This window comes from Spodoptera frugiperda, chromosome 13, assembly GCF_023101765.2.
Source record: "Spodoptera frugiperda isolate SF20-4 chromosome 13, AGI-APGP_CSIRO_Sfru_2.0, whole genome shotgun sequence".
Taxonomy (NCBI): Eukaryota; Metazoa; Arthropoda; class Insecta; order Lepidoptera; family Noctuidae; genus Spodoptera; species Spodoptera frugiperda.
The window spans coordinates 7,133,361-7,161,356 of NC_064224.1; the positions used below are offsets into that span (position 1 = coordinate 7,133,361).

The 27,996-nt window shown below is 37.8% G+C and overlaps 2 protein-coding genes across 3 annotated transcripts; one reads left to right on the forward strand and one right to left on the reverse strand.

Moving 5' to 3' along the window:
* On the forward strand, positions 1-9,667 carry LOC118270807 (facilitated trehalose transporter Tret1). The gene is made up of 11 exons (XM_050698152.1): positions 1-240; positions 3,198-3,353; positions 3,990-4,192; positions 4,945-5,131; positions 5,701-5,865; positions 6,572-6,708; positions 7,284-7,376; positions 7,802-7,913; positions 8,330-8,444; positions 8,857-9,015; positions 9,554-9,667. The coding sequence occupies exons 1-11, from the start codon at positions 177-179 to the stop codon at positions 9,582-9,584; spliced, it is 1,422 nt and encodes a 473-aa protein (XP_050554109.1). The 5' UTR covers positions 1-176; the 3' UTR covers positions 9,585-9,667.
* LOC118270806 (coatomer subunit alpha) lies at positions 9,656-27,981 on the reverse strand. 2 transcript variants are annotated; one of them, XM_050698151.1, is made up of 21 exons: positions 27,653-27,981; positions 26,271-26,387; positions 25,665-25,901; positions 22,779-22,916; positions 21,521-21,684; positions 20,878-21,015; positions 20,500-20,583; positions 19,374-19,572; positions 18,666-18,818; positions 17,962-18,182; positions 17,013-17,150; positions 16,501-16,604; positions 15,650-15,816; positions 14,893-15,090; positions 14,192-14,373; positions 13,427-13,571; positions 12,633-12,741; positions 11,990-12,122; positions 11,476-11,651; positions 10,648-10,863; positions 9,656-10,203 (listed from the first exon to the last, which is right to left on the reverse strand). In XM_050698151.1, the coding sequence occupies exons 1-21, from the start codon at positions 27,878-27,880 to the stop codon at positions 9,740-9,742; spliced, it is 3,711 nt and encodes a 1,236-aa protein (XP_050554108.1). In that variant the 5' UTR covers positions 27,881-27,981; the 3' UTR covers positions 9,656-9,739. The 2 variants fall into 2 exon arrangements, with proteins under 2 accessions (XP_050554108.1, XP_050554107.1); XM_050698150.1 differs by having other exon boundaries at positions 22,779-22,931.
* Between the last annotated feature and the right edge of the window lie 15 nt (positions 27,982-27,996).

Here is a 27,996-nt window from a genome sequence, read left to right on the forward strand (position 1 = left end):
AGTAATTTGTATATCACATTAAATCGATATGGCTGACAGCTAAGACGTCTGTGCCTATTCTAAGTTAAAGAAAATAAAACATTATTGTCTTTGTGTATATTTAAAAAGTGAATCTCTTTGTCTTTGTTGTTGCGGAAAAGGAAAGTGAGGGGCGTTCGATATTCAAAAAGTGTAGTATGTTCGATAATTTGACGGAGCATTTTAAAATAAAATGGCGCCAATATTTAGCGGCATCGTTAGGTAAGGTCCAAAAGTTTTAATAATGCGTATTTAATTAATTAAACTACTATAAAATGAATAAGCGAAATGTATATTGGTTCGTACCTAATTCTTAATTACTGCAAAAAATTACATTACTAGGTACTCTATTTATTTCCGATAAAAATATACACAAAAACATTTAATTTTGAGTAATAGAAAATAATTAAGTACCTACAGTATGATAAGTAAAATGTATTTTTGTAAATTAATAAATAAAAAGTTCTGCCTTTTACTCCAAAGAAGCTCTCAAATACTTAAAAATATAAAGTAACTTATTTCTAGACCCTATAGCCTCTATGTGCCTAGGTATATGACCTAGGTATTAAATAATTCCATAATAGTCAATACTAACACAGCTGTGGAATGCGGACTTTAGATTAAATCTATGTCTAAGAGCTTATAGCAACGACAAATCCTGTATGTTTGCCTAGTAGGTACTAGTAGTATGCTTTTAGGCACAACTTACCTATTGCCAAAAAGATTGGTAGTAGTTGTCTGTTTAAATAATAGCTTTTTTTAATTTGATGCAGAAGAAACTACGCCTGCTTTGTTTTCTATCTGCCAGAATATGTAATATACAGTATGTTAATATTAGGACTCACACCTTATTGTCATTAAGAGTAATATAACACGGTAAACTTATCTATACAATTGTTATTTCAACCCTTATAACACAATCTGGTTATAAAGCACCAACTTCTGCCAGCGGCTTCGCCCGCGTTCCCCTGGGATAAAAAGTTACCTATATATTATTCCAGACCATAATCTACCCTTGTTCCAAATTTCATCTCGATCCCTTCAGCCGTTTTGACGTAACGGAGTAACAAACAAACAAAGTTTCTCATTTATAGTATTGTAGTACGACTGTACTTCCTTAGATGTACAAAAAGCATTGTTTAATTAAGTTTGTAATACGGTGGACATTACGTAGCAATATATTGATGCTATACAAAAGGACACGCGCTCGGCAGCCTTGTAAATAATAATTATTGTAATCTTAACAACTACCTGTATTAGAATTAAACAGTGATGCTCAAACATTTCACACTAATTTTCGCACTCAGAGACATTTAATTATTACTGTTGGCAGTGGTGCACATTACCGCATGTAATACCACTGCACACCAACTTTTCACTATTTATTTTATGTTATAAGTTACATTTAATAGGGGACGAATCTAATGCTATATACTGGACACGCTAAGTTACTTCATATAAATCCCAAAGCTAATAAAAGATAGTTAATAATTATCGCGAGTTTTACTAAAACAATAATCAAGAATTAAAGTTTAATCACGTAAATATAGAATATTACCTACACGATTAGTTTCAAGCCACGACAGGGGCTCATGAGTTCGCGAGCAAATTCGTGACGTTCGCTACGTCAATCATCGTCGTAGTCGAACAGTCTCCTCAAACAGTTACGTGAATAAACTAAACAGTAACGTCATATTATACGTTATACCTAACAGATAGATTAGACTAATTTCGATATTGTATGGCAGTCATGAATCATTCTATAAATTAACTAAAGCTACATATACATATAAGTTGTTAAACTGACATGGTTACTAACATTAGAACTTTTTGCCCGCGTTTTGCCCTATGTCTCATTCCAGAGCAAAATCTATCCCTGTTCCAAACTTCATATCGATCCTTTCAGCCTTATCAAACAAACACAATCTCACAAACGTTCGCATTATCAATATTAGTAAGATAGTGAAGTAAGATGATTTGAAGCGAAAAGTTTGAGAATCGCTGCAATCGTGACAAGCAATAGGTCAAGTGGGAAGTATTGCATTAAATTAGTTGCTAACTGCAAACTGTTGTAGATAATCATAATTACATGTAATCTATTAACTGATCCATTTATTCATGTTTATAGTCATTTAAGTAGTTAGTTATTTGCCTGATTACCTACGTTAAAGTAGTAATAAATTCGTTAATTAGATAAAGTAGTTTCAAGTTTTTTGTTCTCAAAATCTAATTCGCCGTTAATGAAGCTTAGCTTCAATCTTTTAACTTGTTAATGTTACACTTTTTTTCAATCTGAAACGAATTTAATGAATTTTGATACAGACTACGTAGTGTCGACACAAGTAGGATGTAGAATCTTTTTTGCGAAAATAACTTCCAAAATGTAACTTTCAACTCTAGGGCAGTACCTACAGGTGTTTTAGATGCAAATATAGCAAAGGACGACATCGCATTTTTTGGAAATTGAAAGAATCGACTTAGTTTACTGGTTCCCTTTCATTAACCGTGTGTGAACGCGGATCCACACGAGTCACGATGTGTTTTCTTTTGTTGTTGACGAGAGGTTAAAGAGACATCCTTTTGGTTACAACTAATTAGCTCACACTTGAGAACTCACGACGAGGTCTATTCAATCGGTATAGGTACCGAACCTTCGCAAGATAAATATTCTTCTCCGTCTAACTCCGGTAGTGACTACACTACGCACTAGCGTATCGATAGGCAGCGCCGATCGCTTATCATCTGGTGAAATATTATACGCAACGTCACGCCTTTTATCCCCGAAGGGGTTAGCAGAGGTACACATTACGGCATGTAATGCCGCTATACAATGTACACCCATTTTTTACCATTTGTGTTATAAGTCCCATGTAATAGGGGGTGAGCCTATTGCCATACATTGGGCACAATTCCAGACTCCGTGCTACTACTGAGAAATATTCGAAAAACCGAAAAAAGCTCAGTAATACTTTGCCCGACCCGGGAATCGAACCCGAGACCTTTTCCGCCAGTCGCACTTGCTACCACTCGACCAACGAGGCAGTGATATATTATGTCTAGGTACACTATCAGTACGATATAATTATGTCTAGATACTCAACAGTTGTCTAAAGATTTTAGACACAACATTTAGACCTTTCAACAGCCAGTATTGTAAAAGCTTAAATTATGCTTTACAGCAAGCTACGGGAGTCTGTGTACGGGGATGTCAATGGGCTGGACGTCGCCCGTGCTGCCGCAGCTGCAGCGCTTGGCAAGCTCCCCTCTGCCGGCGGTGCCCACCCTGCAGCAGGAGTCCTGGGTGGCCTCGCTGCTCGTGCTCGGAGGACTTTTGGGTATGTACCTACATTTACAGCAGTCTTCTCGGGAGGCAACAATAATAAAGGTCAAAGTAAAATAGAGGTACCTCATATCTATGAGAGACGTGGAGCGTCCAGCAGTTATTCATTACCTAATCAGAAGTTTGGCTCTTAGTAATAACTTTATTAAAGTCTCAAAATTAACTGACATTTGAATCTCGTAGCTAATTGAAGTAAATATCTATTTTATATTATAGCTTTCAATCATAGATGACGGCAGAAAATTGACACGATATTTTCTTACATATCAGACATAATCTCAATTTAAGAGCAATCTCAATCAAAATTATATAGGTATTTGAAATCTAAAAGCAAAAAATAATACTTAGTTCAATACCTTAATTATTGATCTTGTTCAGCAATAAAGCTTGCGACCGTTCTATCTACTTGGGGAGTGGAAACTGTATTAGAGATCTATTATCTTCTATATCTAAACCTGAATACATAGGTACCTATGTATATACAACACATAGATTTTTTTTATGTTTAATGGGCCGACGTAAAAGATACAAGCACGATACAAGCGGGATAGATACAAGCACGATACAAGCGGGTTTTTCCAGAATAAAAAAAAAACAATTAACAGAACCCTTTACCACTACAAAATTGCAGGTCCTCTAATAACGGTCCCCCTGTCCCGGCTGGTGGGTCGGCGGTGGATAATCATGGGGTCAAACATACCCCTGCTGCTGGGCTGGCTGCTGGCCGGCGTCGCCACTAACCTGGCGACGCTGTACGTGGCGCGGCTCATGTGGGGCTGCGCCACCGGCATGATGTTCGCCACCGTGCCTATTTACATCGGGGAGATTGCTGAGGTTAGTAATGATTTGTTAAGTTAACTAAAATATTTTTATAGGTAATAATTATTATCGTGTGACGTACTAGATTACTAAAAAAAAGATTGCTGAGGTTAGTAATCATATTTTGTTAAGTTTACTAAAACTTTTTTATAATAACTATCGTGTGACGTAGTAAATTAACTAAAATATCACGGTTTACTCACGTACATTAATGGACACCACGGCATAACTTAGATACAGGAGCTGCGGATTACCTAGCTGGTTTACCGGGGCTCTGGTTCGAAAAGCAGGAGTAGGAACGGGGTGGTTTTTAGGCAATAAGAGTCTGACACTCCCTCTCGCCTCGCCCAAGGTGAAAGAAGTCATTGGATGATTTCCCCCCTAAAATTAAAAAAAGGTACATTATTGCGACGTAGCCGCGTCTGCGGACGCTGCTCATAATGAGTCATAGAGTCCCTCTATGACTCAAAACAAATAGATTTTTAGTGTATTAACTAAAATAGTCTAAATAGAAAAATTAGCATTTTACTAGCCATGTGTGGACGCAGCAACAATGACCTGATGAGGTTGAATGACCACACATTGTCTGTATATTAAGCCTTATCTTTACTTCAAAAGGGTAAAGGCTCTACTAGTTAAGAGTCCCTTTGTGACTCGAAACTAGTAGAGCTTTTCTCGGTATATTTACCTACGTGTTTAAACCAGTATTTATAGTTTTTTTTGTTGTCCCTTTATATCCCCGTTTCACAAACCTTTACATATTTTAGGACAAGATCCGAGGAGCTCTGAGCGCGTTTTTCCTGCTGTTCATCAACGTGGGCTTCCTGCTGGCGTACGCCATCGGCCCGTTCACCTCGTACTGGGGTCTGACGGCCACCGGCGGCATACTGTCCCTGCTGTACGTGCCCTGCACCTGGTACATACCTGAGACCCCCTTCTACTTGGTTTATAAAGGTAATAGTCTAATACTCTAACGCCACTTAATTTTAGAATAGTTCTGTCACTACAAATCACTACATAGTATAAAACAAAGTCGCTTTCTCTGTCCCTATGTCCATTTGTAAACTTAAATCTTAAAACTACGCAACGAATTTTGATGCAGTTTTTTATAATAGATAGAGTGATTCAGGAGGACGTTTTATATGTATAATACATGCATAATATATCACCATATTGCACCCATGCGAAGCTGGGACGGGTCGCTAGTTCTTTATAAAAACAGAGATAGCACAATATTTAAATACAACTTCAAATTAAATAGCATTTCAATGTACGGGCGTAATGTCTTAACATATTAATTCATTTTGGTTAGAGCACCGCTGGCCGACTTTTAACCTCTAAAGACAGAAATCTATTCAATGCTGCAAAAAAGACAGCTGTCCAGCAAAACGTACTGAATGTAACTTTTGCCTAGTTGTGTACGAGTCTCATATCATAAGACATTTTAAAAATCCAATATTATTTTACCCAATATTTCACACCACAAATGACCACCTTACATTACATTTTATTCTTTTAAAAAGGAAAAATGGAAGAAGCATCCTCTACCCTGCAGTCACTCCGCGGCACTTCGAAGGAAGCGGTGCAGGCAGAGCTGGACGGTCTACAAACAGTGGTCACGAGGGAGTACAAGGAACCGCCGAAGATCAAGGACCTGTGGGCCACCAGGGGCAATGTGAAGGCTTTAGGTGAGTTCAACACTGTCCTGGAAAGTATCCGGCTCCAGGTAGGGGCAGGAGAAGAAACTGGGCGGCTTTTAGTCAATAAGAGTCTGACGCTCCCTCCCATTACATCCCTGATGGGAGAAGCCATTTAATTTTTTTTACGTTTGGTGGGTGGACGTTTCGCCGCTATATCGTCTGATGGTAAGTGATGATGCGGCCTACGATGGAGCACGTCTGCCCATAAGCAACCTATTCACTCGGGCCTTGAAGACACCCAGGTTATAGTCATCAGGAAACACAGACTCCGGCAAGGAGTTCCACTCCCTAGCAGTTCGCACAAGGAAGCTTGAAGTGAAGCGCTTCGTGCGAGTGGGTGGGATATCTACCATGAAACGGTGACGCCTCGCCGATTGTCTGATTGTATTTATTTATTTAGTTAAACCTAGATCTGTTTCCATACCTATCCTATGATATAGTAATAATAGAGGATTTAACTAATCTCTATTTATAAAAATCAATTGCTGTTCGTTAGTCTCACTAAAACTCGAGAACGGCTGGATCTATTTGGCAAATTTTAGTTTTGAATTATTTGTAGAAGTCCAGGGAAGGTTTAAAAGGTGAGAAACAACAACGTTCGAAGCGGTACGAAGTTTGCCGGGTCAGCTAGTCTTCAATATTTTTGATTTGATGATTTTCTCCTTCAAAAAGAGGTGTAATGTGTGATTCGCAGGTATCTGCGTGTTCCTGGCGATGTTGCTGCAGCTGTCGGGCATCGACGTGCTGCTGTTCTACATGGAGGAGCTGCTCAGCAAGGTCGGCACCAACCTCTCGCCGTCCGACGGCACCATCATCATGGGGGTCGTGCAGGTAACCATTGTCCTACTAATCTATACTAATATTATAATCTATGTCTATCTATAATATATAATATTATAAAGCTGAAGAGTTTGTTTGTTTGTTTGAACGCGCTAATCTCCGGAACTACTGGTTCGATTTGAATAATTCTTTTTGTGTTGAATAGTGCATTTATCGAGGAAGGCTATTATAGGCTAAACATCACGCTATGACCAATAGGAGCCAAGCAGAGCGGGTGAAACTGCGCGGAAGTAGCTAGTTTATGATAAATATAAATGTTTGTATATATGTTTAATACCACGGCCTCACAGAAAACTGACGTAAAACAAAGCTTGGGGTGTGTGAGTGAGGTTCCCAGAGGCCCAATTACCCCCCTTCCCAATCTCTGATTCGCCAACAACTCTTCACTTCCTAACCCCCAAAGGCTGACAATGTATTTGTAAGGCCTCTGGTGTTTCGGGTGCTAATAGATGGATTGCTTACCATCAGGCGATCCGTTTGCTCCTTTACTAGCTCACTACTATAAAAAAGTAAAGGAGGCCCATAGTCCAGTATTGTTATGATGGTAATGTAACGATTTGTTCCAGGTAGTGACGAGTTGTATCACGCCACTGGTCGTGGACCGGCTCGGCAGGAAGCTACTCATGTGGACCACCTCTCTTGGACTCACCATCTTCTTGGTGAGTTATACTTGTAGTACGAGGTACCATTAGGTACAGTACAGTACCGTACCATTAGGTACAGGTAAACCCACCACAGATGGGGCCCAGAAGGGTTGATGTCTGATGCAAAGCTGCGGACTACCTACCTATCGGGTTACCGGGGCTCCAGCTCGAAAAGCAGGAGAACGGTGTGGCTTTAGTCTCCTCTCGCCTCACCCAAGGCGGAGAAGTCATTGGATGATATTCCCTCCACAAAAAAAAAACAAAATCATGGAGATTATACCAAAAACAAACCTCTATTTTATAGTCCAGAAGTGGATTCTCGTGGGCTGTTGATAATGCTGATAGGGAAACATATTTTTAGGACTTTGTACAACATTTTGTTCTATTATGTGCAGGTACATATTACTAAAATAATGTTTCCTTGTGTACGTGTCCTACAGACCCTGATCGGCGTGTACGCCCTGCTGGACTCGTACTACAAGTACGACATGTCACACATCGCCTTCCTGCCGCTCCTGTGTCTCATCGTCTACATGATACTCTTTACTTTAGGTCAGTATGTGACGTCACGCCTTTTATCTCCGAAGGGGTAGGCAGAGGTACGCTATAGGTACAATGTACACCCACTTTTCACCATTGCGTCTTAAGTCCCATGTAATAGGAGGTGAGCCTGTTGCCATATACTGAGCACGATTCCAGACTCCGGGCTAGTACTGAGAAAAATCGGAAAAAAACAATACTTTGCCCCACCCGGGAATAGAACCCAAAACTTGCAATCGCACTTGCGGTTGAACGTTCAATATTTAATAGCTGCAGTGATTGGCCAAAGACACCTCTTGCTACATTTGCGCCATGTGGAGAGCAAAAAAATCGTAGTCCCCATTGAATTAATTTACTTTTTTTAACTAGCAATACCATACTTTAAGAAGTACTTAATTACAAAGTTAAGTAAGTTATTTTGTGTCCAGGCGTGGGTCCGGTGCCGTGGATCCTGGTGGCGGAGATGTTCCCGGTGAAGACGAAGTGCCTGGCGGGCGGGATCTGCTCCTTCATGTGCTGGCTGGCCGGCTTCGTGTGGACCAGGTAGCTTATTCATAATTAATAACCTAATGAAACTAGCTTAGAATGAGAACCTCCTCCTTCTTGGGAAGTCGGGTAAAAAGAGTCTGAAGTAAAGATCGATGACTATTGAAACATCGCTTTACTAGTACATTCTGAGTCAACTGTACGTTATCTAGGCGTTTTTCACTAATTTCATTTTAATTAACAACTTGTGACTGTGTGTGACATTTTCCGAGTTATATGCACTATCTAAAATTATTAGACACCACAGAAAGAAAGTGGCACTGGCAGTGAAAGAAAACTTAAGCTTATAACTTCTAATTGTAAGATGGAAATCGCCAACCCATTGATCTCCAACGCATTAATCACCACGCTGGGTGCGTGCCCACGCACGAGAGTTGGTTTAAGAGTATCATGTTTGTTTTATGTTCAGATTCTTCCGCGACGTGGCAGCTTCGTACGGCATCTACACGGCGTTCTGGATCCTCGCCGTGTGCTGCGGGATCGGGTTCATATTCTCCGCCACGTTGCTGCCCGAGACTAAAGGCAAGACCTTCGACGAGATACAGGACATGCTGAACAATAACAATAAGTAAGATAATTATTTATTTCTAGTTTTAAGTTATGAGGTTAAGAAACGCGTTTTCTTGTGACACGATACACAACATAGGTACGTGTTTTCTTACAAGAAACGTACTATAAAACTAGAGTTTGTTTGTTTGAATGCGGTTATCACTGAAACTACTAGTTCGATTTGAAAAAATATTTTTGTCTATTATCCAAGTTTTACCCGCTGGTAAAACCGCGCAGCAGTAGCTAGCTAGCTATTTCATAAAAAAAATACTCTTCTTACTTAATCAGTTACCACAAAAATACATCATAATAATATTTGTTCCGAAGTACCAAGTGACTAGTGTAGTACTTTGCAAGTTTATCAATGAAACAAAATGTTGTCCTCATTTGATACTTAATTCGCAATAGTAGCAGTTACGCATGCATTAGGAGATAGGAAATACGAAGAAGAGTTTATAAAGCTTCACAATAATTTATTGTTCACTTCGATATTACTGTATATGTACATTTTTAGATAATGGAATGAATGATACATAACACAAGCTTATATGTTTCAGAACAAAGGAGGTCAAGCCAGTCGACGTGTAACACAATCAATAAATCTATTATAACTCAATAAGTATAAATCCAGATGTTATTCGAAATAAATTATTACAAAAAACGTGATACAATACTTTATTCTATAATCTTACACAATAATTTCATTATCATTAAGTATATATTATAGGGTAGGTAGTACAAGTTTATCTCTGGAACTGGAGGGGGCAGATTCTGAGTCCGATTACGTCTTTGCCTATTTCTGCGACGCCGCAGACCGGGCAGAGCTTGCCTTTGTGTTCGGGGAGGAAGCTGGCGCCGCATAGAGAGCACTTCTCTTCAGGTTTGCCTCTGTAGATGGGCTTGTAGCTTATACCGCATATGTTGAAGGGATTGTGTTCGTCGTACAAGAGTTGGTGCTCGTCCGTGAGAGATTTCTCGCAAGCTTGTAGGATCTTCCTGGCTTGTTGGGCGACTTCGGGGCGGGGGCCGAGTTCTAGCAGTCTGCGGGCGAAGGACGCGGCTGTCCTGTAGTTCTTGAGTTTGAAGAACATGTTGAGGGCTGTCCGGAGAGTCAGTATCTGGTGCACTGGCTGCAGCTTGCAGTGCGTGAAGTACGCCGCCATCTCACATGTGCGCTTCTGTTCTTCTAACGTGTTCTTCGGCATGGCTGTGGAATAAATTTAATTTATGAAACAATTTAAATCTTTGCCCAAGATCTTTAAAATGACAGGGAATATTCAGGTAATAATGTGTAGTAACTAAACAAGCCAATAATTTCCAAATTTTCGGAAGTAATTGCCATTAATAATGAACTATTTTATGTTATTATGTTATTATATCAAATAATCAACTTAAGACTCAAAGTTAAAACAATTATTCCAATTAAACCATAAATACTTAGGTATTTTTGAAACGTCAACAAATAATAATAGCTAGGTGCTCGTTCCAAAGTGTAGCTTAAATAAGAGTAAGAGTATACTTGTAAATAAGAGTCCATTATGACTCGAAAGTACACCTTTTCCCAAATAACTAAGTCGGTAAGCCACTGTTTTAATTAATTTAGTATGTCTCATGATAGTTATTACACAAAAATACCACGATTATTATGTACCTTTTCTAGCTGTTTCCATCTGCAACCCAAGCAGGTACTCCCTAGCAATGTTGAGTAGTTGCTGTGCCTCGGTGAGCTCTGGTTTGGTGTCGACATGCAGTAGAGGCACGGCCTGCGCGATGCGCTGCAACCTCTCCACTGCCTCCGTGAACTTGCCCGCGGTAGTCAGCTGGTAGCACTGCTGCAGTTGTGTTACTAGGTCGTTTAGCTTTGTGGCTGGAATATTACATATTTTGGTTAAATATCTACATAATAAGTACATATTAAGGTGTAGATATCTACTGAATTAAGTACTTGTATTGCGTTACATAAAGCTTTTATTCTTCCGATACATTTTATTTCACATACATTAATGTAGAGTTACATAAAGAGTTATAATAAGGTATGTTTAAAGTGGTGCTCCGTAGTGAACATGCTACTGAAATTCCAGAGTTAAAAATGAAATAACGTACTTCAAATCACTACATAGTATAAAACAAAGTCGCTATTTTTGTCTGTTTGTCCGTATGCTTAAATCTTTAAAATTACGCAACGGATTTTGATGTGGTTTTTTGTAATAGGTAGAGTGATTCAAGAGGAAGGTTTATATGCATAATATATCACCATTGTACCCATGCGAAGCTGGGGCGGGTCGCTAGTAATTATATAAGCTTAACGCTTGTCTTCCGACTTTTTAATAAAGGCTCATTAGAAAGCAATAAAAATGCCATGAAACAGTCAATTCCATTTCCTTTTTAGATTATTTTTTAAGTATTACCCAACACTAAAATATTTCCTCACATGACTAGTACATTTAAAACCAAATACTACTACAAACTCGCTACTCACTGACTACAGGCAGTAGGTCCCGTCCACTGGCCTCCTTCCAGTTGCGATGCAGCGTCGCGGGCAGCGGCGGCAGCGAGGCGAGCGCGCCGAACGTGAGGCGAGCCCGGCCGAACATGCCCACGAACTTGTCCAAGTACGGCTCGAAGTTCACTATGCCCACTTGCTCGTTCAATAGTCTGTCATATAATAAAGTATAATATACTTTATTACATTATAACGCTAACTTTGCATATATTATATGCAAAGTTAGCGTTATAATGTCAGCTAAAATATGTCGCCATGATCACGGATGAACTGTTCATCCGTGATCATGGCGCTTGCAACAGTGCCGAAATATCGGAAATTCATAGACATAAATAAACATGGTAAATATCCCGTCTCAAGTTCTAATGTTAAAGTTAGTGGCCATGACAGTTTATAAGGGGTATTTTATGACCTGGAATAAAACATAAGCTACTTTTTATTCCTCGAGAACGTGGGCAAAGCCGCTTTTTAACAAATAAATAATATTTACCTGAGTGCTATCTCGAACTGTCCGGTGGCGACATGGTCGTGTGCAGTGCGTAGTTTGCCCGCCAGGGCGGCGTTAGTGCCGCGGGTCGGGGCCACGAAGTAATCTGCGCTCTCCTCGCCGCCGTCTATATCCGCTGTAATATATAAATGATATTATTTATCTTACTTAACAAACTAAGTTTTGACTCTATTGCACATTGTTATACAGCTTCGTGAGAATAAATCTTGGCTATTATTTATAATAGATAAAATAGACTAATTATTACCAGTCTAATAGCGGCTACTACAATAGTAAGATGTGTAGGCTATATGGACCTACAGTTTAACTATACAATCCGACTATACAGTTAAAATTGCACCGTTAAATCGTAAAGGGCGTCGCAAGCATAATGAATAGAATATTTTTTTAAAACTTATTAGATACATCCAACATGAACTTTACACATATCAAAATAATGACTCTCAAACCAAAAATAAAAACCTTCAGAGCAGAGTTTGCATTGAACTAAAATGAAAATAAGAGCGCGTTCGGCGCTCTGATTGGTCAGTGGGAATGAACCAACCAATCACAGCGCCGAACGCGCTCTCGATCTCATTAAAAGTAAAACAAACTTGTACTAAGCCCTCTGTGAACAAGGACTTACCAGAGACAGGCGCCAGTTCCTCGGGCAGCTCGAGGTCCTCGTCGCCGACGTCCCAGCCGCCGTCATCGCACGCGTCTTCCATCACTTCCTCGCCTTCGTCGCCCTCACCCTGGGTATAATAGTGGTTTCATCAATAAAACTATTTAGTATTTAGATATCAGTATCTATTTTAGTTTTAATTTGTTTTGTCAGTTATTTTTTTATTACAGTACATAGACTATGCAGTCCCATGCTATAACAATAATGTGACTGCATGGTGGAAAATAGAGGGACGTAGATTGTAACGTCCCGCGTTCCCCGTAAAGAGTCATGCATTATGTTAAAGGAAATCCAGTTATAACATCTCTTTGTATTTGCTTCATGATATTTAGTTAGTTGTAGTATTGTGAATAGACGTCGCGGCGAGACAAACTAGACATGTATGACAAGGATTGGCCGCAAAAACCAGTGGCAGTGCAGGGAGACTTATATTCTACAGTGAGGAGATCACGTTTAAAAAACAGATATGTATAGTAGTTACATACATCATTAGAACTTAAAACGGGTTATTTACCATGTTTATTAGTTTTTGTGAATTTCCGATAGAAATATCCCGTTTTAAGTTCTATTGATATTTGTAGTGAGCATGTCAGTTTAAAAACGTGTATAGTGTTATAATTACTATTGTATGCATTGAAATTAATAGCATAGATACAGGCCACTCAGTATTTCCTTGTACTACATGTAATATGTTATCTGTGCAAATGAATAAAGTTAGTCTGTGTCAAACACTTCCTGGTATATAAATATAGTACCTTGTTGTCGTCGGCCAAGACGTCGTCGTCGTCCCCCCAGGCGCCGGCGGCCTCGAGCGGCTCGTCGGTGACGGCGGCCGACACGGCGCCCACGCTGCTCGTCTCGCCGCCCGCGCGGGCCGCGCCCGCTACCTCGAAGAAACTCCTGCAATACAACATGACATTCATTTATACATCTTTTTTTTTATTAATTCGTTTATTCACATAATACACACATATAAAACTACATACAATAATCGCCAAACTGTGAGCCAGTTTGTTAGCGATAATGGCGCTCTTTAATTTACAATTCTTATTCTTATATCCTTTATATTATTATGTACTTATCTACTTTAATACTGATAAAAGTTGCTACACTCTAGAGTTTTCTCCTGTGTAGAGGTTGTGTTTACAAACATACAAGTTCATATACACATGACACCCAAACCCGAAATAACCATTTGTGGATCACACAAATAATTGTTCCATGTGGAAATCGGACCCACTACACGTTGCGCGGTAGTCGGTTGCTCAGCCACCGCACCAATCGTGCAGTCGAAATCCATAATTTGTAATATTTTCAACACCAATTTGTCTTCTCGCGGGAGTAAGATATGAATTATGAACTAAACTCAATTATTGACACTGGCAGAGAGGTTTGAATACATCATACAATTTGTAAGTATATTTTGAACTACAGAAAGAAATATTAGCTTTACAGAATCAGTCATAATTAAACCTAGGGCCTAAGTAAAACTAGTCTGGTTTAAGGAAGTATGAACTCACTTCGACACTGCCAATAATGGCCAGTTGGGTTGGGCGCTTTGCACTGGTAGTGGTGGTCTAAGTAGCTGTGCATCGGGGTTCGGTTCCGGGATGGGCAAATTGGCTGCTTCCAACATAGCCTTCAACTGTTCAGCTTCTTCAAGCTGTTTGTGGTTGATTGCTGTTAGGTAGGCTAGAGAGATCTGGAAGAAAAAAACATAGTTTGAGCATTAATCACCACACTTGCTCAATGCGGGTTGGCGATTTCCAACTTATAAATTAGAAATTATAAAAGCCTAGGGTTCCTCATGAAGTTTTCCTTCACTGTTAGTCAGTGGTGTCTAAATATGCTTAGAAAGTACATATAACTCGGAAAAATTCACATTGGTACTTTGCTGTTGGTAGGTTTCGATCTCACACCCTCATGCATGAGAAGCGGGCGTCTTAAGCCTCCATGACATGTAAAATACATATACTAAATATACTAAAGATTCAAGTTTTTTTTAACATTGCCAACTGGCATTTTCTCCTGTGTCGTAGATGCGTTTAAAAACATACAAGTTTACATACACAATACACATAACACCCAGATCTGAAACAACAATTTGTGTATCACACAAAGAGTTGCTCCGTACGGGAATCGAATCAGCTACCGGATGCGCGGCAGCCAGTTGCCCAGCCACCGCACCAACCGTGCAGTCGAAAAAGTAGTGAATGCTCACCTGTCCAGCATTCTTCAACAGCCTGATAGTCTCCCGGGTGTCTCCGAGCAGTAGTGCACCTTGGAACTGTGCCGACACGTCCTTGCGTATCTCTGCGATCTTCATCATCTTGCGCAACTTGTCCAGGTTGCCGGTGATCAGGTACAGGAAGGACAGCTTGTCGAAGTTCTTCGTACGTTGGTAGCACATTTCTACAATCTGTTTGTGGATTAAAGTTAAGAATTGTTAAATAGAAACATGTGATTGAAATACATATAATTATATTTTTATCTTATTACTTATTAGAAGTATGTCTGAACGTGTTAATCTCTGAAACTACTGGTCTCACTGAATTGAATAATTATTTTTGTGTTGAATAGTCTTATTTATCGAGGAAGGTTACATGTTATAAAACGTTACGCTATAATCAATAAGAGCCGAGTAGGACGAATAAAACCGCGCGAAAGCTGTTACGAGACTCACGTAATAGAGGAGAATAGAGGATATTTGTTTGAGAAATGTAACCCCCACTAGTATTTTCTTGGAGTCGGAAATATGTTTACGAACACAGAAATTCATTCAGTAAACCTGTTGTCAATAATTGGGAATAGGGAGTGAACCTATAGCCTTACACAGGGAATATAGTGTGGACCCTGGCATACAGTGTCCGTAGAGGGACGGAGCTATGTAGGTTGTATAGCTCCGTCCCTCTTGCACTGCTCAGTGATCGACCATTCTGACACGATTGTAATAGCAGACTAAGGCCCCAGGTGTGTACCTGATGGTTCCCGGTGGCGAGCGCGGCGTGCGCCAGCTTGGTCCATGCGGCGGGCTCGTCGAGGCTCTTGGCGGCGTCCAGCGCCACGTCGATGTTCCCGCACTGCAGCGCCAGCGACAGCCGCGTGCGCGCGTCCTTCACGAAGTGCAGCGCCACCTCCGGGTAGCCTAAGGGGGAGGAGACGTACACTTATATTGTAGTTACTATACATCATCAATAACCTGTAAGTGACCACTACTGACCAAAGGTCTCTTCTCACACGAAGGTATGAGCAATGTATTATTGCTCAAACCTTCGTCGTTTTACCCAATTTAGGAATCGAAATAGAGCCGACTAGCAAATATACTTGGGCCCACCAAACGTTACCTACACTTCAATTGTTTTAAGTCAGAATTTAATTAAAACATTCCAAGACATTTTCCAAGGGGCGCAAACTGAAAATCGGTGTTAGGTGCTAAATGCGCCTAGCTTATGCTGAGTAGGCGACCTATGTAGTATTTATTTATTTATTTATTGGTGGCAACTATTAATTAGCTACTTTATGAAAAGCACTAAAATTAGCGTAGGCATAAATATCAACTAGGTGGCAAACTAGGTTTGCCACCTAGTTGATATTTACCATAAATGATATTTATCATATATCATTTATCAATAAATGAAAACAAATTAAATCAACTAGATGGCAACGTGCCTACGCTAATTCTAGTGCTTTTTATAAAGTTATATATAATATATAATTATATATAATACTAATTAATAATTGCCACCAATTGATGTTATTCCTACTTTTACTTTATTCTTCTTATATTATTGTACTACTGTGTTTTTATTAATGTTTATGTGGTACGAACCTTTCTCCTGCAGGTATGCGATGATGCTCTGTCCGACGAGCTTGGCAGTGCGCACCATGTGTAGCACCTGGTCGTACTGGCGGGTCACTAGCGCTAACTTGAACCTGGAATATAACCATACGTCTTATTATTACTTATCTTTAAATCAACCTATGATTGGATGGAAAAAAGTAGAGGTATAATGGCAAATGGCAGAATAGGTGTGCGAGAGCGAGTGCTCTCGTATTAATTAATTATATCATTGACGTTTATTAGAGAGCTCTAATAGACGTCAATGATATGAGATTAATATAAGCGTGGATATGACAAGCATTCCGATGTAGTCCACTAGTGGACTGTCTCAGACTGGCCTTTACCGGCTTATACCACATACCACAGTACCACAAAAAAGTGTAAAATCATTTTCTTTATTCTATATTTATCTTTATTCTATGACACATATAGAGTCAATCTGGAGGTGTAAAATTGTTTTAGTATTTTGTGGCAGTAAAGAAATAAATAAAAGTATGTACCTGTACTCCGTAGGGTCAATATTGAGCACCTTGGGCCTGCAGTCGCGGTCGAGGCAGACGACGCGCGCGGCGCCCTCCGTGGCCAACACGCGCACCGCGTACACCGGCACGTCCAGCGTACGGATAATACCGTAGTCGCTAAGGAATATACACTTACGTTAATGCTATAGCTTTTATTATTTACAAAAACAGAATAACAAATGCGAACATTACGTGTTAAAGTGCAAACCTCCAATTTTTTATGTAAGGTAATATAACTAATACGACCAGATCATTATTTTAGGAGTCCTATGTAATAGGAAGTGAGCCTATTGCCGTACACTGGGTACAATTAAGCAACTTCGCGTTTATATTGAGATAGCTTTGGTGCTTTGTCCAGGGACCTTGTTGGTGAATAGTGGCAAGCCAATTGCAAAACAAGCGTTTTATGTCGAAAATTCCGTAATATAGGTCAATACGTAAAACACGTGTTAAAGAGCAAAGCTCCAATTTTTAAGTAGGGTAATATATCTAAAACCGTCTCCGAAGTCTGAAAAATACTACGCTGAAAACCGCATCAAAATCGGTTCAGCCAAACGCGAGATAATCGCGCACTAATATACATACATAGACATACAGGTCAAACTGAGAACTTTTTTAAGGTTACAATTTGACAATTGTAACAGATTGTAAAACTGTTATGTAAAAATAGTGTAAGACAAAATATATGCAAGTGATGAATAGAGTGACAGATCTATCGCACATTCCCGACGAACCATTTATATACAATACTAAACTTTTGGTGCTTTTTCTTTACCTTTGTGTACACCCACATTAATTTTTGTTGATTTTTTTTTCTTATTTTATGTCGTGTGCACTGTTTGTGCCTGTTGTTGCTGTACCAAATAAATGTTATTTTCTTTCTTTCTTTATTTATTTCTAAAGTCAAATATAAAGCAATTAAACTCACCCATCTTTACAGCAATACTTGATATGATTGGCAGTGGTATATATGAACACGGGCTGTGGCGTGGAGTCATCGAAAGCTCCAGACTTGACTCTGGCGCCCTCTGTGATGGTACACAGTTGTTCCAGTTTCTTGGTACAGAGCGTCACCGTGTGCTTGCCCAGCAAAGCCACTAGAGACATGTCGGAATTCCATATGGCGTAGCGGCATTTTGAAACTTTTACCTGCGGGAAACGTATTTGATTAAATCGCGGTTTGATATATTTTTTTATTGGGACAAGTACGTCAAAACCTCCCAAACCGCTGCAACACCTGTAAGCCAGGATCTACAGTAGATACAACTATGAAAACACCGGAACACTGAAGTCCGGCGCGTCGCAGGGAAATGAATGACTGTCTTGAATCCCGCAACGAAATAAAAGAGGAGTTGAAAAAGAAATTGATAGCAGTTCGATGTACAAATAGTAGGTATACAACTAGTTTCTGCCAGCGGCTTTACCGACCGTTCCCTTGGGATAAACAGTAATCGTAATTGATTTGATTTAGTTCAAAATATAAAGAGATTATCTAAGGAACTTATAACTTTTATTATACTAAAGTCGACAGAATATTAAGCGCGCCATCTATCGGCGTCATTAATCAAACTATCTTCAAAATGTGACACTAGATGGCGTTAAATACAAAGTAACATTACACTCAATACTCACAGAGGCAATAGTCCTCTTCTGCTGTACATCGAGCAGTTGCACGGCGTCTGGTTCCCGCAGCAGTAACATGCCGGTGCCCGCGTACATGATCTCCTCGCATGTCGGCGTGGATATCTTCTTGGATACCTCGTTCTTCAAGTTCTTGATTACCAGCTGGGAATGTTTATTGTTTTGTTAGTATTATTTATTGGTTAAATTTCTGTTTGATTAATTGTCTTAATATAGGTAGGTATAAACGTTATGTTTGGTGGTTCGATTTTTGACCACTAATCAATCTGTATGATATTTTTAAGACCTGTTTACGAGCAATAAGAGCATAAAAATATAGACAGACTAGCTGACCCGGCAAACTTCGTACCGCCTCCAAGATTTTTTTTCACCTTTTAAACCTTCCCTGGACTTCCACAAATCATTCAAGACCAAAATCTGCCAAATCGGTCATGCCGTTCTCGAGTTTTAGCGAGACTAACGAATAGCATTTGATTTTTATATATAAAGAAGAAGAAAGAAGAAGATTATTGCAGAAACTGATATGACAAAGAATCTTAGTGAGGGAATTTTCTTTTAAATTTTAATGTGTTACTTTCTGAGCGCTTATTACCCATCTTATATTAAAAGCAGGACATATTTGTTTTGTCACAGTACACAATCACATTATGGCATCTCCTCTTTGTACGTCCTTCATAATACAATACTAGTAGAACAAACCTGATTATTCTTCTCTAGCGCGGCGAACCTGTTCCGGGCGACCCAGACGGCGGTGGTGGCCTGTCCGCGCGCGGGGTCGGCGGGCTGCGCGGGCGCGGCCTGGTCCTGGTCGCGCGGCGCCGCGTACAGCTCGTACGTGCACGACTCGCCCGACCGCCACGTCACCAGCACGCACCACTCCGCGTGGTTCAGGGACATACTGCCGGACACCGGAATGTATGGGTCATGATATGGTAACAACATTCAAAATCTATTTAGGTGGCGTGGTTCAGGGACATACTGCATATACACCATCATATATGCCATTATTTATTTAATTCAAAAGTTACAACGGTAGACAACCAATAGGCTACTTTCCTACTAGTCAAATTCAATACTTTTTTCGAAACGTCAAAAACGATATTTTCTATGAACTTTGTATGAAATAGTGCGTTATGACGTCATAAGTTTTTGACGTCAAATAGCAGACTTATTTCTAGAAATTTAGCTAGAAATAATCGAAAATTAAATAGTTCATCAAATTTATGAATGAGAGTGTGATTACTTTTTAATATTTTATTGTATTGAAAAGTTGTAATAATTTATTTTTGACCGAGGATAGTACCCAATTAAAGCAACTTACATACATAACTAAAACATAATTAAACAGGAATTAACAGCATTCATAAGTTCGCCTCGCAGTACTTCAGGTATTCCGACAAAATCTCCTTCCATCCATCCACGAACAGGTCATTTATGACATGGTACGGACATTCAAAATCTATTTAGGGCGTCAGTTAGGTTAATGAAAAAATATTAGACACGTTTCTATTTCGTCACGCGATATTTCAAATCTATTGATTTCTCTTCGAAAGTATTTGTATCCGTAAGAAAATAAATAATAATACGTGTCCAATATTTTAAAATAGTATACAAGACAGGGATCTTCTTTGGTTTCAATTTTCGATATCGATATAAACTTACTAATATTTCTTGATTTATTCCAATTTTATGATTATTTGCAAAAATAAACATATAAACAGTAAATCTAGCAAGATCTGGAAATTGCTTACATCTCGCGTGATCTCGCATGAGCCCCAATCTCACGAAATTTGCATTCCCTAGTTATTGTTATTTTCTAAGGTACCTGTAAGGCTGGTTACGGCCACCTCCTTTGATCTGCATCACGGGCGCGTCGCGATTGGTCGCCATATCCAACTTGCGCAGTTGTCTGGAAAATTTAAGTAAAATTAAGTAAAAGCAACCCACAATACTCTAAGGACATCATAACAATCGATTTTTAACCTTACTGTTTTGATATAAAGTTAAAAATCAGTTAAAATATGCAAGGCATTTTAATGTGTGATCTACATGTTGTTTTAAATATTAGCCTCTAGCATGACTCGAAACTAGTCGAGTACCTCGTCAAACAGTACCTATCATGAGTAAGCCGATAATATAATAATTAGACTAGAACTTTATGGATAAATGTTGCCTGTTTAAAAAATACTTAAATGGTACCTACCTGTCCTTGATATAGAAAAGCATGTTATTATGCACGGCGTAGGCAGGCCTCTCTCTCTGCAGCTTGAACAACACCATACCCGCGTCGTGGCCCGCGGCGAATAGATTCAATGTCGGGTGGGCAGCTAGTACCCAGTATCTGAAAGTAAAATAACAATCAACTTAGTAAAATATACTTTTTTTAATAATAACTATTAAAGACATAATTTTAATAATAAAAAATGTAGTTCGCTTTGCGCGACTAAATTATGAGCCCCATTAACGTTTGATATCAGTCAAGAATCCTCGAAATAATTCAACTGCATATATGATTATAATATAATAATATTTATCTAAACTGTATGTTTTTTTTAACGTTGATAAGTCTGCGTTTGGCCACCAACCAAACGCAGACTTATTGCAAAGTTACTAGTTTTTTTAACATCAACATCCTAAATTGCAATAAACTACAAAGAAAGAGTACAATATATATAACATAAAGAAATGAATTCCTCTATTTATTCTGAGTTTGTTTCGGCATTTCTTCTCAGAGTAGTCCAATAGCCGGCCTCATCTAGCTATTTGAAATATTGACGTGTAAAAGTGTTTTTTTATGACCTATTTACAGAAATAAATATCATTTATCATTTATCATCATTTATTACCTCTCATGTTCCCTCCGGAAGGAGTGCAGGCAAGTCCTCTTGGTCATGTCCCAGACCCTGATGAACTTGTCCTCGCTGTTGGAGAGGATCAGCTCGTGCCTGGCGTGGAACAGCACGCAGGAGACGTTGTTGTAGTGGCCGCGGCACGTGTCCACCTCCCAGGCCTTCGGTGGTAATTCAAAGTTAGTATCGTAACTAACCGACCGACCTAACTGCCGACTTCATCTCAATTTTTTTTATAATATTTGACGTGTAAAAGTGCTCTTTTGTAGCCTATTTACAGAAAAATAAAATAATTTCATCATTGAAATGATGATGATTCATCATAACATCGTCATCGCTAAGGCATTTTAATCAGAGCTATCCTTATTATCAATTACTTTCAAACTCATATTGATGTGTTTACGATGCGTTGTTTTGGTGACTTAGCAAAAGTACTTTTTACTATTTGTATTCAGTTACAAGTTAAGTAATGTATAATTTAAACTTTAAAAGGGACTATGACCTCTGAGTTTGTTTCGGCATTTCTTCTCACAGTAATACGTTAGGAAATGTCGGCCCCATCTAGTTATTTAACCTATTTGTAAAAATAAATATCAATTATCATTAATTTGAATAACTAATGTAATGTTTGTAAATATAGTAGTTTTTAATAATAAAAAAAAAAAAACTGGCAATCAAACACAGAGATTTCTGGTTGAGCAGTCGTCATTCGTTATGTACTTAATGGCAAAATCAACTTGAGCCAATACGAGAAGCATTGTAGGTTCCCAAAATCGCATATATACATAGCGTTATCAATTACGTTTTATTTCATAAACCATAAAATTAAAAATTTAGCTTACCTCAGTTAGTATCACCCAATTAGAATTACCATTATTATGTAATATGTACACTTTCGAGTTAAAATTTCATGAGTCGACCTAAAAACCTGTTAGAAATGCGAGACAAGACCAACGACCTAACAAAAGGAAATCGATCACCTTCCAAGTCCACCATGAAGTTTCTCATGCAAAAATGCTATTAACAAGACAGAGAAATACAAGCTAAAACCAGCATTATTAACTTATGTTATAGAGGCAGTTTTGGCTTGCATCAGAAAAGACAGCAAGAACCTTGAATGAAAAGGATGTAAAGACCTATGATGAATGAGCGAAACCAAACCTTCTGTAGAGAAAGAGAGGGTTGTTTATCGAATGATAGGAAGAGAATCGACTGTTGTAATGTTCCCAGAATCCGTTGTAGTGGCCAGTGGTACCTTGGCATCGTTCATCCTCCAGAGTTTGACCTGTCGGTCGTCGGCGGCCGACACTATAAGCGGCAGGCTTGGGTGGAAGGAGGCCCAATTCACTCCTCGGTCGTGGCCCTCCAGCACGTGTTTGACGACAGCGTCCGCCTGCAATATCAGTTGCTTTCAGCAACATTGGTGATGTGTTATAACATCAATATGTTACATACATATATAATTTATATTTCATGCAAACCTTCTAGTAGCCTAGAAACCACATACTTACCAACTTTACGACTCTCTCTCTTTCTCTTGCAATATCTCTAGGATCGAACCCAGATATATAGTTAACATTGCTTCAACATTATTTTACTACAATATACAATGTGATAGGGGTGGGACTTCTAACCCGTTAAGGCTGAGTACTACATCTAATTTTATCGACAAAAAAAAATGGGGGGTTGAACCCCTAATTGAAAATATTGAAAAATAGTGATTTTTTCGGTAAAAATAATTCACAAATGATTTTTTTTTCTCACCAAAACATTATCAAACATATGAAAAAAGTAATGAATTAGTTAGCCAAGGTTATTAGCTACCGTTTGTTGTTTTTTTTTGTTTCTACGACCCATACAATCTTTGATATCAAAAATAGTAAAAAATATATATTAAAATAGCCATAATTTTTAGGGGAATTCGACCCCTTCGACCCCTTTGTCGATCACATTGTATAGTAAAATAATGTTGTTACTATATACAATATATAGTAAAATAATGTTGTCTATACAGGATGAAAACAGGACGCTCCTAAACGCCACAAACAGTTGATGATAAAAGACGACTATTATTTAAATAAAATAAGGAATTTAATGTTTATTTTATGTAATACTAGTACTTAAGACTTAATGAATAACCCGAAAACAAAAACGATTAAAATTATAAAAACACTAACAAAAATATTTGCGTTTTTCGGGAGCATTCCGTTTACAACCTGCATATCATGAAAAAAATTACAATTATAGTATCCAATTTACTTTTGAATGGCAATTGAAGAGCCCTTCATAATTGTTTGTAAAATATTTCACTTAACCACTCTAACGTCCGGCCCGCGCGACCGTTTATCTCTCTAACGTCCAGCCGCGCACGGCATCCGAACCGCGCGCGACTCGCAAGTTCGTCGTAACAAAAAACCTATATAGCTACTGAACCGTAATGCCTAGAATAAAGAAAAGAATACTTACCAAAAAAAGATTGAAGAATACTGATCAATCTTAACGATTTTTTTAAATCTTTAGTTAATCTTTAAAATACAATAAAACGGGTTAAACATGAAACACAGAAAAAAAACAGAATTATTTCTACCTTTTTAGAATATACGGCACAACTGTTGCATATTTTATCAATAAAATATTTTTACAACAAACTAGACTCATTACCCTTTCTTTTGATGTATATATGATTATATTCGGTTAACTCTAAGTATTGTAATTAAATCGAAAGAAAACACTACTCGTAATTTTACACATCAAAAAACCTGAGGAACACATTGACATTATTATGGAATCTTCAATGAATTTAGTATATTTCTCTTTGAAAAATGTATTATTTTGCTTATTACGAAATGTATTTCGATATTTTATATACTATTGTAATGCAAAGTATGTAAAATATGTATAAACAAAACTAAAAGTGGCCAACACCAGACCGGCCATTTTTTTCGAAACAACAATCGTTTGAAGTTAAAATTAGACTAGATTTATCAGCTAAAACTGTGATATTTATACATCATCGTAAAGCACAAATCTTCTAGTTTATTTTGATGTATAACACTTGCAAGATGAATTAAACAAAACTGTAGTATTTACGACATAATTGTTGGAACTCACAAAAACACTTCAAAAACGAGTCAACTAACTTTAAAAAATTATATTTTGTTTGTCAAAGCATATTACAACGCCATGTCTTATTTTTTCGTCGAACAATTTATTCAGCTGTATAGATAATCAGTCAAAACTCACCAAACAAGACCGTATTTTAAACTAGAGGGAGTTCACTTTGGATACTATAGTATCCATGGACGTATGACGCTCCTTTTTTTGGATACCGTGCTATCCATGGACGTTAGAGTGGTTAAATCACTGGGTTATAAAATATAGCAATAAGCATTTAACTTTCTTCTTTACTGCTATAAAATATACAATGTGATAGGGGTGGGACTTCTAATCCGTTAAGGCTGAGTGCTACATCTAATTTTATCGCACATTGTATAAAGATCGCATTCTAAGAAAGCAAGTAATTTAAACTGTGGTGTTTACACACAATATAATATTATATTTAACACATAATATAATATATATTTTACTAGCTTCCGCCAGCGGTTCGCCCGCGTTTCCGTGGGATTAAAAATTAGCCTATGTGTTGTTCCAGACCATAAAATTCATAATTCCAAATTTCACTGAAGTTGTTCTAAATTTTATCCCATTATGTTCAGCTGTTTTAACATGATTGAGTAACAAACAGACTCAACTCACTAACTTTTGTGATTGATAAGTGAAATAAACCATATCATGTGTTTCCTTTGTAGATCATGTAACAATGATAGTGAGCTCAAAATCGGGAATCGAACCCGTAGCACGTCATTTTACAGACGAGAAGATCACCCAGCCACTGCATCTACATGCAGTCAAATTTGTATATTTATCAGTTTCAAATTGAAATTATCACAATAATCAGCCATCAGTTTGTATGTTTGTAAACGCACCCACAACACAGGAATAAATCCTAGTGTGGGGCAAATTATTAAGAAAAAGATTCTCAAATTATTAAGAGAAAGTCTTACATCCAATTAGAAATCTTAAGTGGCTGACTTTAAATTTCTGAAAACTTCAGATAATATTTAAATCCTGTTTGTATTACCTGTCCAAATAGGTCCGTAGCCTGCGGGTTCCTCAAATGTTCAGCAAGCCCTGTGGGTCCTGGAGCTACACTCTTCTTTCTAAGACCTGAGAAGTCCCAAACTCTAACAGATTGGTCCAAAGAAGCGGAAACCAGAAGGTCTTCTGTCGGGTGGAATTGTGCGCACATCACATAATGATTATGGCCAGTGAGGACACTGATGCACTGTCTGGATTGCCAATTCCATATTCTTATAGTCTGAAAAAAAAAACAATATGATATTAAACCGTACCTTTTCTTTAGTTTCTTTGTATGAGATTCTTATATGTTTTCATACATATAAAGTTTTTTTAGGGTCAAAGAATTTATTTCAATTATGTAATCTTAAATAAGGCACTTGTGAAATATCAAAATGAATTGTTTGTAAGTCTGTCTGTCAATGAAATTAGATAAGCATTCCATATAATCTTATATGAATCCAATAAGAATCTTATATGAAAACCCCGGTGCAGTTTGATTTATCTTAACCACTCTGCTCGGCTCCTATTGATTGTAGTCTTATGTTAACTTAAACCTTTCGTTGATAACCCCAACACAAAAATAATTATGCAATAAAGTTCAACAAACCTGGTCATCGGAAGCACTCAAAATCCATGGATATTCGTGATGGAAGAATGTTGTGCGAATGTAGTCCAAATGTCCCAATAGGGTAAATAGACAACGCCTCTGCTTGTAGTTCCATACCTGCAAACATAAATAATGTATTTAATATGGTAGATGAATCATTTTTATTTTTATGTCCATCATATTTTTTTAATTACATTTTGTTTATTTTCTTACAGAAACAAAATAAATACTTTCGAAGATAGTACTACTTATATAAATTTGAAACACTGTGTGACATCACTTCTAGGTAACGTTTAATACTAAGAAATGATATAGATAGCTCCCACTTCTAAACTTTGATTCATTTTATGTAATTATTGCTAAAAAAATGTTTTTTTGTCTCAAGACAGAAGTCTTGAAGACAAAACAAAAACATTTTTTTCATTACCTTATTGACGGACTAAATAGATTTTTAACTTTCATACCCGTTATCATCCTATTATACTATTTTCTTGTCCAAATTGATTTTATGAGCAATAATAATTTCTTGTTTATGTTTTTCTTATTAGTAATGGTACAAAAAAGTTTTATTTACAAAGAATTTTATATGTATAGAAATGTAATACATAGAAATTTATATAAACCAAACTATGAAGTGTAATTACATCATAAAAGACAGGTGGTCTAAATAGGCAGTCTTCCTAAATGGATTCTACTATATTTATGTACAATCTAATTAGAATCATCTTGAAATTATAGTTAAAGATGTGAATAAACAATTATTATAGGTAAATGTTGCTATTTATGTTCAGATTTCACTAACCATAGCATTGCCTTTTACATTAGCAATTCTTTTTTTGGAAGGTGCATACTCCAGATCAATGTATGTAGCACCACACTTATGTGTTAGTAACTATAGTAGCATAACATTAGCTTTCCCTTTTTACTTATTAGGTGATATTTCATAATTAGAATTTTACCATTCCTATACACAGATCAATCAGACATTTGGTACAAATTACACCATACAATAAATTATAATCAAATTTGTTCGCAACTATTTAAATTATGGATATCAAATTAAAGGGCTTAATTGGCAGAATAGAGCTCATTAAAACTCTTTAGTATTAACAATGTTTTTATGTGTTACTTGTTAGTGTTAGATAGGTCTAAACCTATGTAACCATGGTATTGGTATTCAACCACATGAGGTATAGTATAAACAGGTGTTCTCATCAGCTTTAAGTATATCTAAGGTTATTAAAACATTCCTAAATACGTGCAAAGTTATCACTGGCAACAATTAATAATAAACGATATATCTAATATGTTATACGTGTCATAAACATGACGAAACATACACGGAACAAATTGCACTAAAAATGCACATCCTGCTTACAAACCTTGATCTTATAATCGTCTCCACCGGATACGAAGAGTGGTTGTTGGATGTGGAAGCATATTCCACGTACAGGACCATCATGCTCATCGAATTTCTCCAACAAAGTACACATACGATAATCCCATAGCTGTATCACGCCATTGTGTAAACTAGCCAAAACCCATGGCCGCTTCGCATGAAAGGATATACCTTTCACCCTCGCCGACTTAGTTTCAAACTTTGTAAGCATATCTCTAGTCTAATTTAGAGATATAAGCAAAAAATCCCATAAAATAAAATCCTTCCACACAATCAAACGTCAGACAACCGGCTGACGTGACACGTCCAACAAAATTAGAGGTGATC

Bases quoted from the DNA above. Each gene is read 5' to 3' on its own strand.
- LOC118270806 (XM_050698150.1), bottom strand. From the start codon at position 27,880: ATGCTTACAAAGTTTGAAACTAAGTCGGCGAGGGTGAAAGGTATATCC. The intron at 26,388-27,652 runs GTTTGTAAGCAG...TTATGTTTGCAG, and splicing joins GAGACGATTATAAGATCAAG to GTATGGAACTACAAGCAGAG. The intron at 12,742-13,426 runs GTACTATATTTA...TATTATACCCAG, and splicing joins TCTTGGCCGACGACAACAAG to GGTGAGGGCGACGAAGGCGA.
- LOC118270807 (XM_050698152.1), top strand. From the start codon at position 177: ATGTTCGATAATTTGACGGAGCATTTTAAAATAAAATGGCGCCAATAT. The intron at 3,354-3,989 runs GTATGTACCTAC...ACAAAATTGCAG, and splicing joins CGTGCTCGGAGGACTTTTGG to GTCCTCTAATAACGGTCCCC. The intron at 7,377-7,801 runs GTGAGTTATACT...CGTGTCCTACAG, and splicing joins TTGGACTCACCATCTTCTTG to ACCCTGATCGGCGTGTACGC.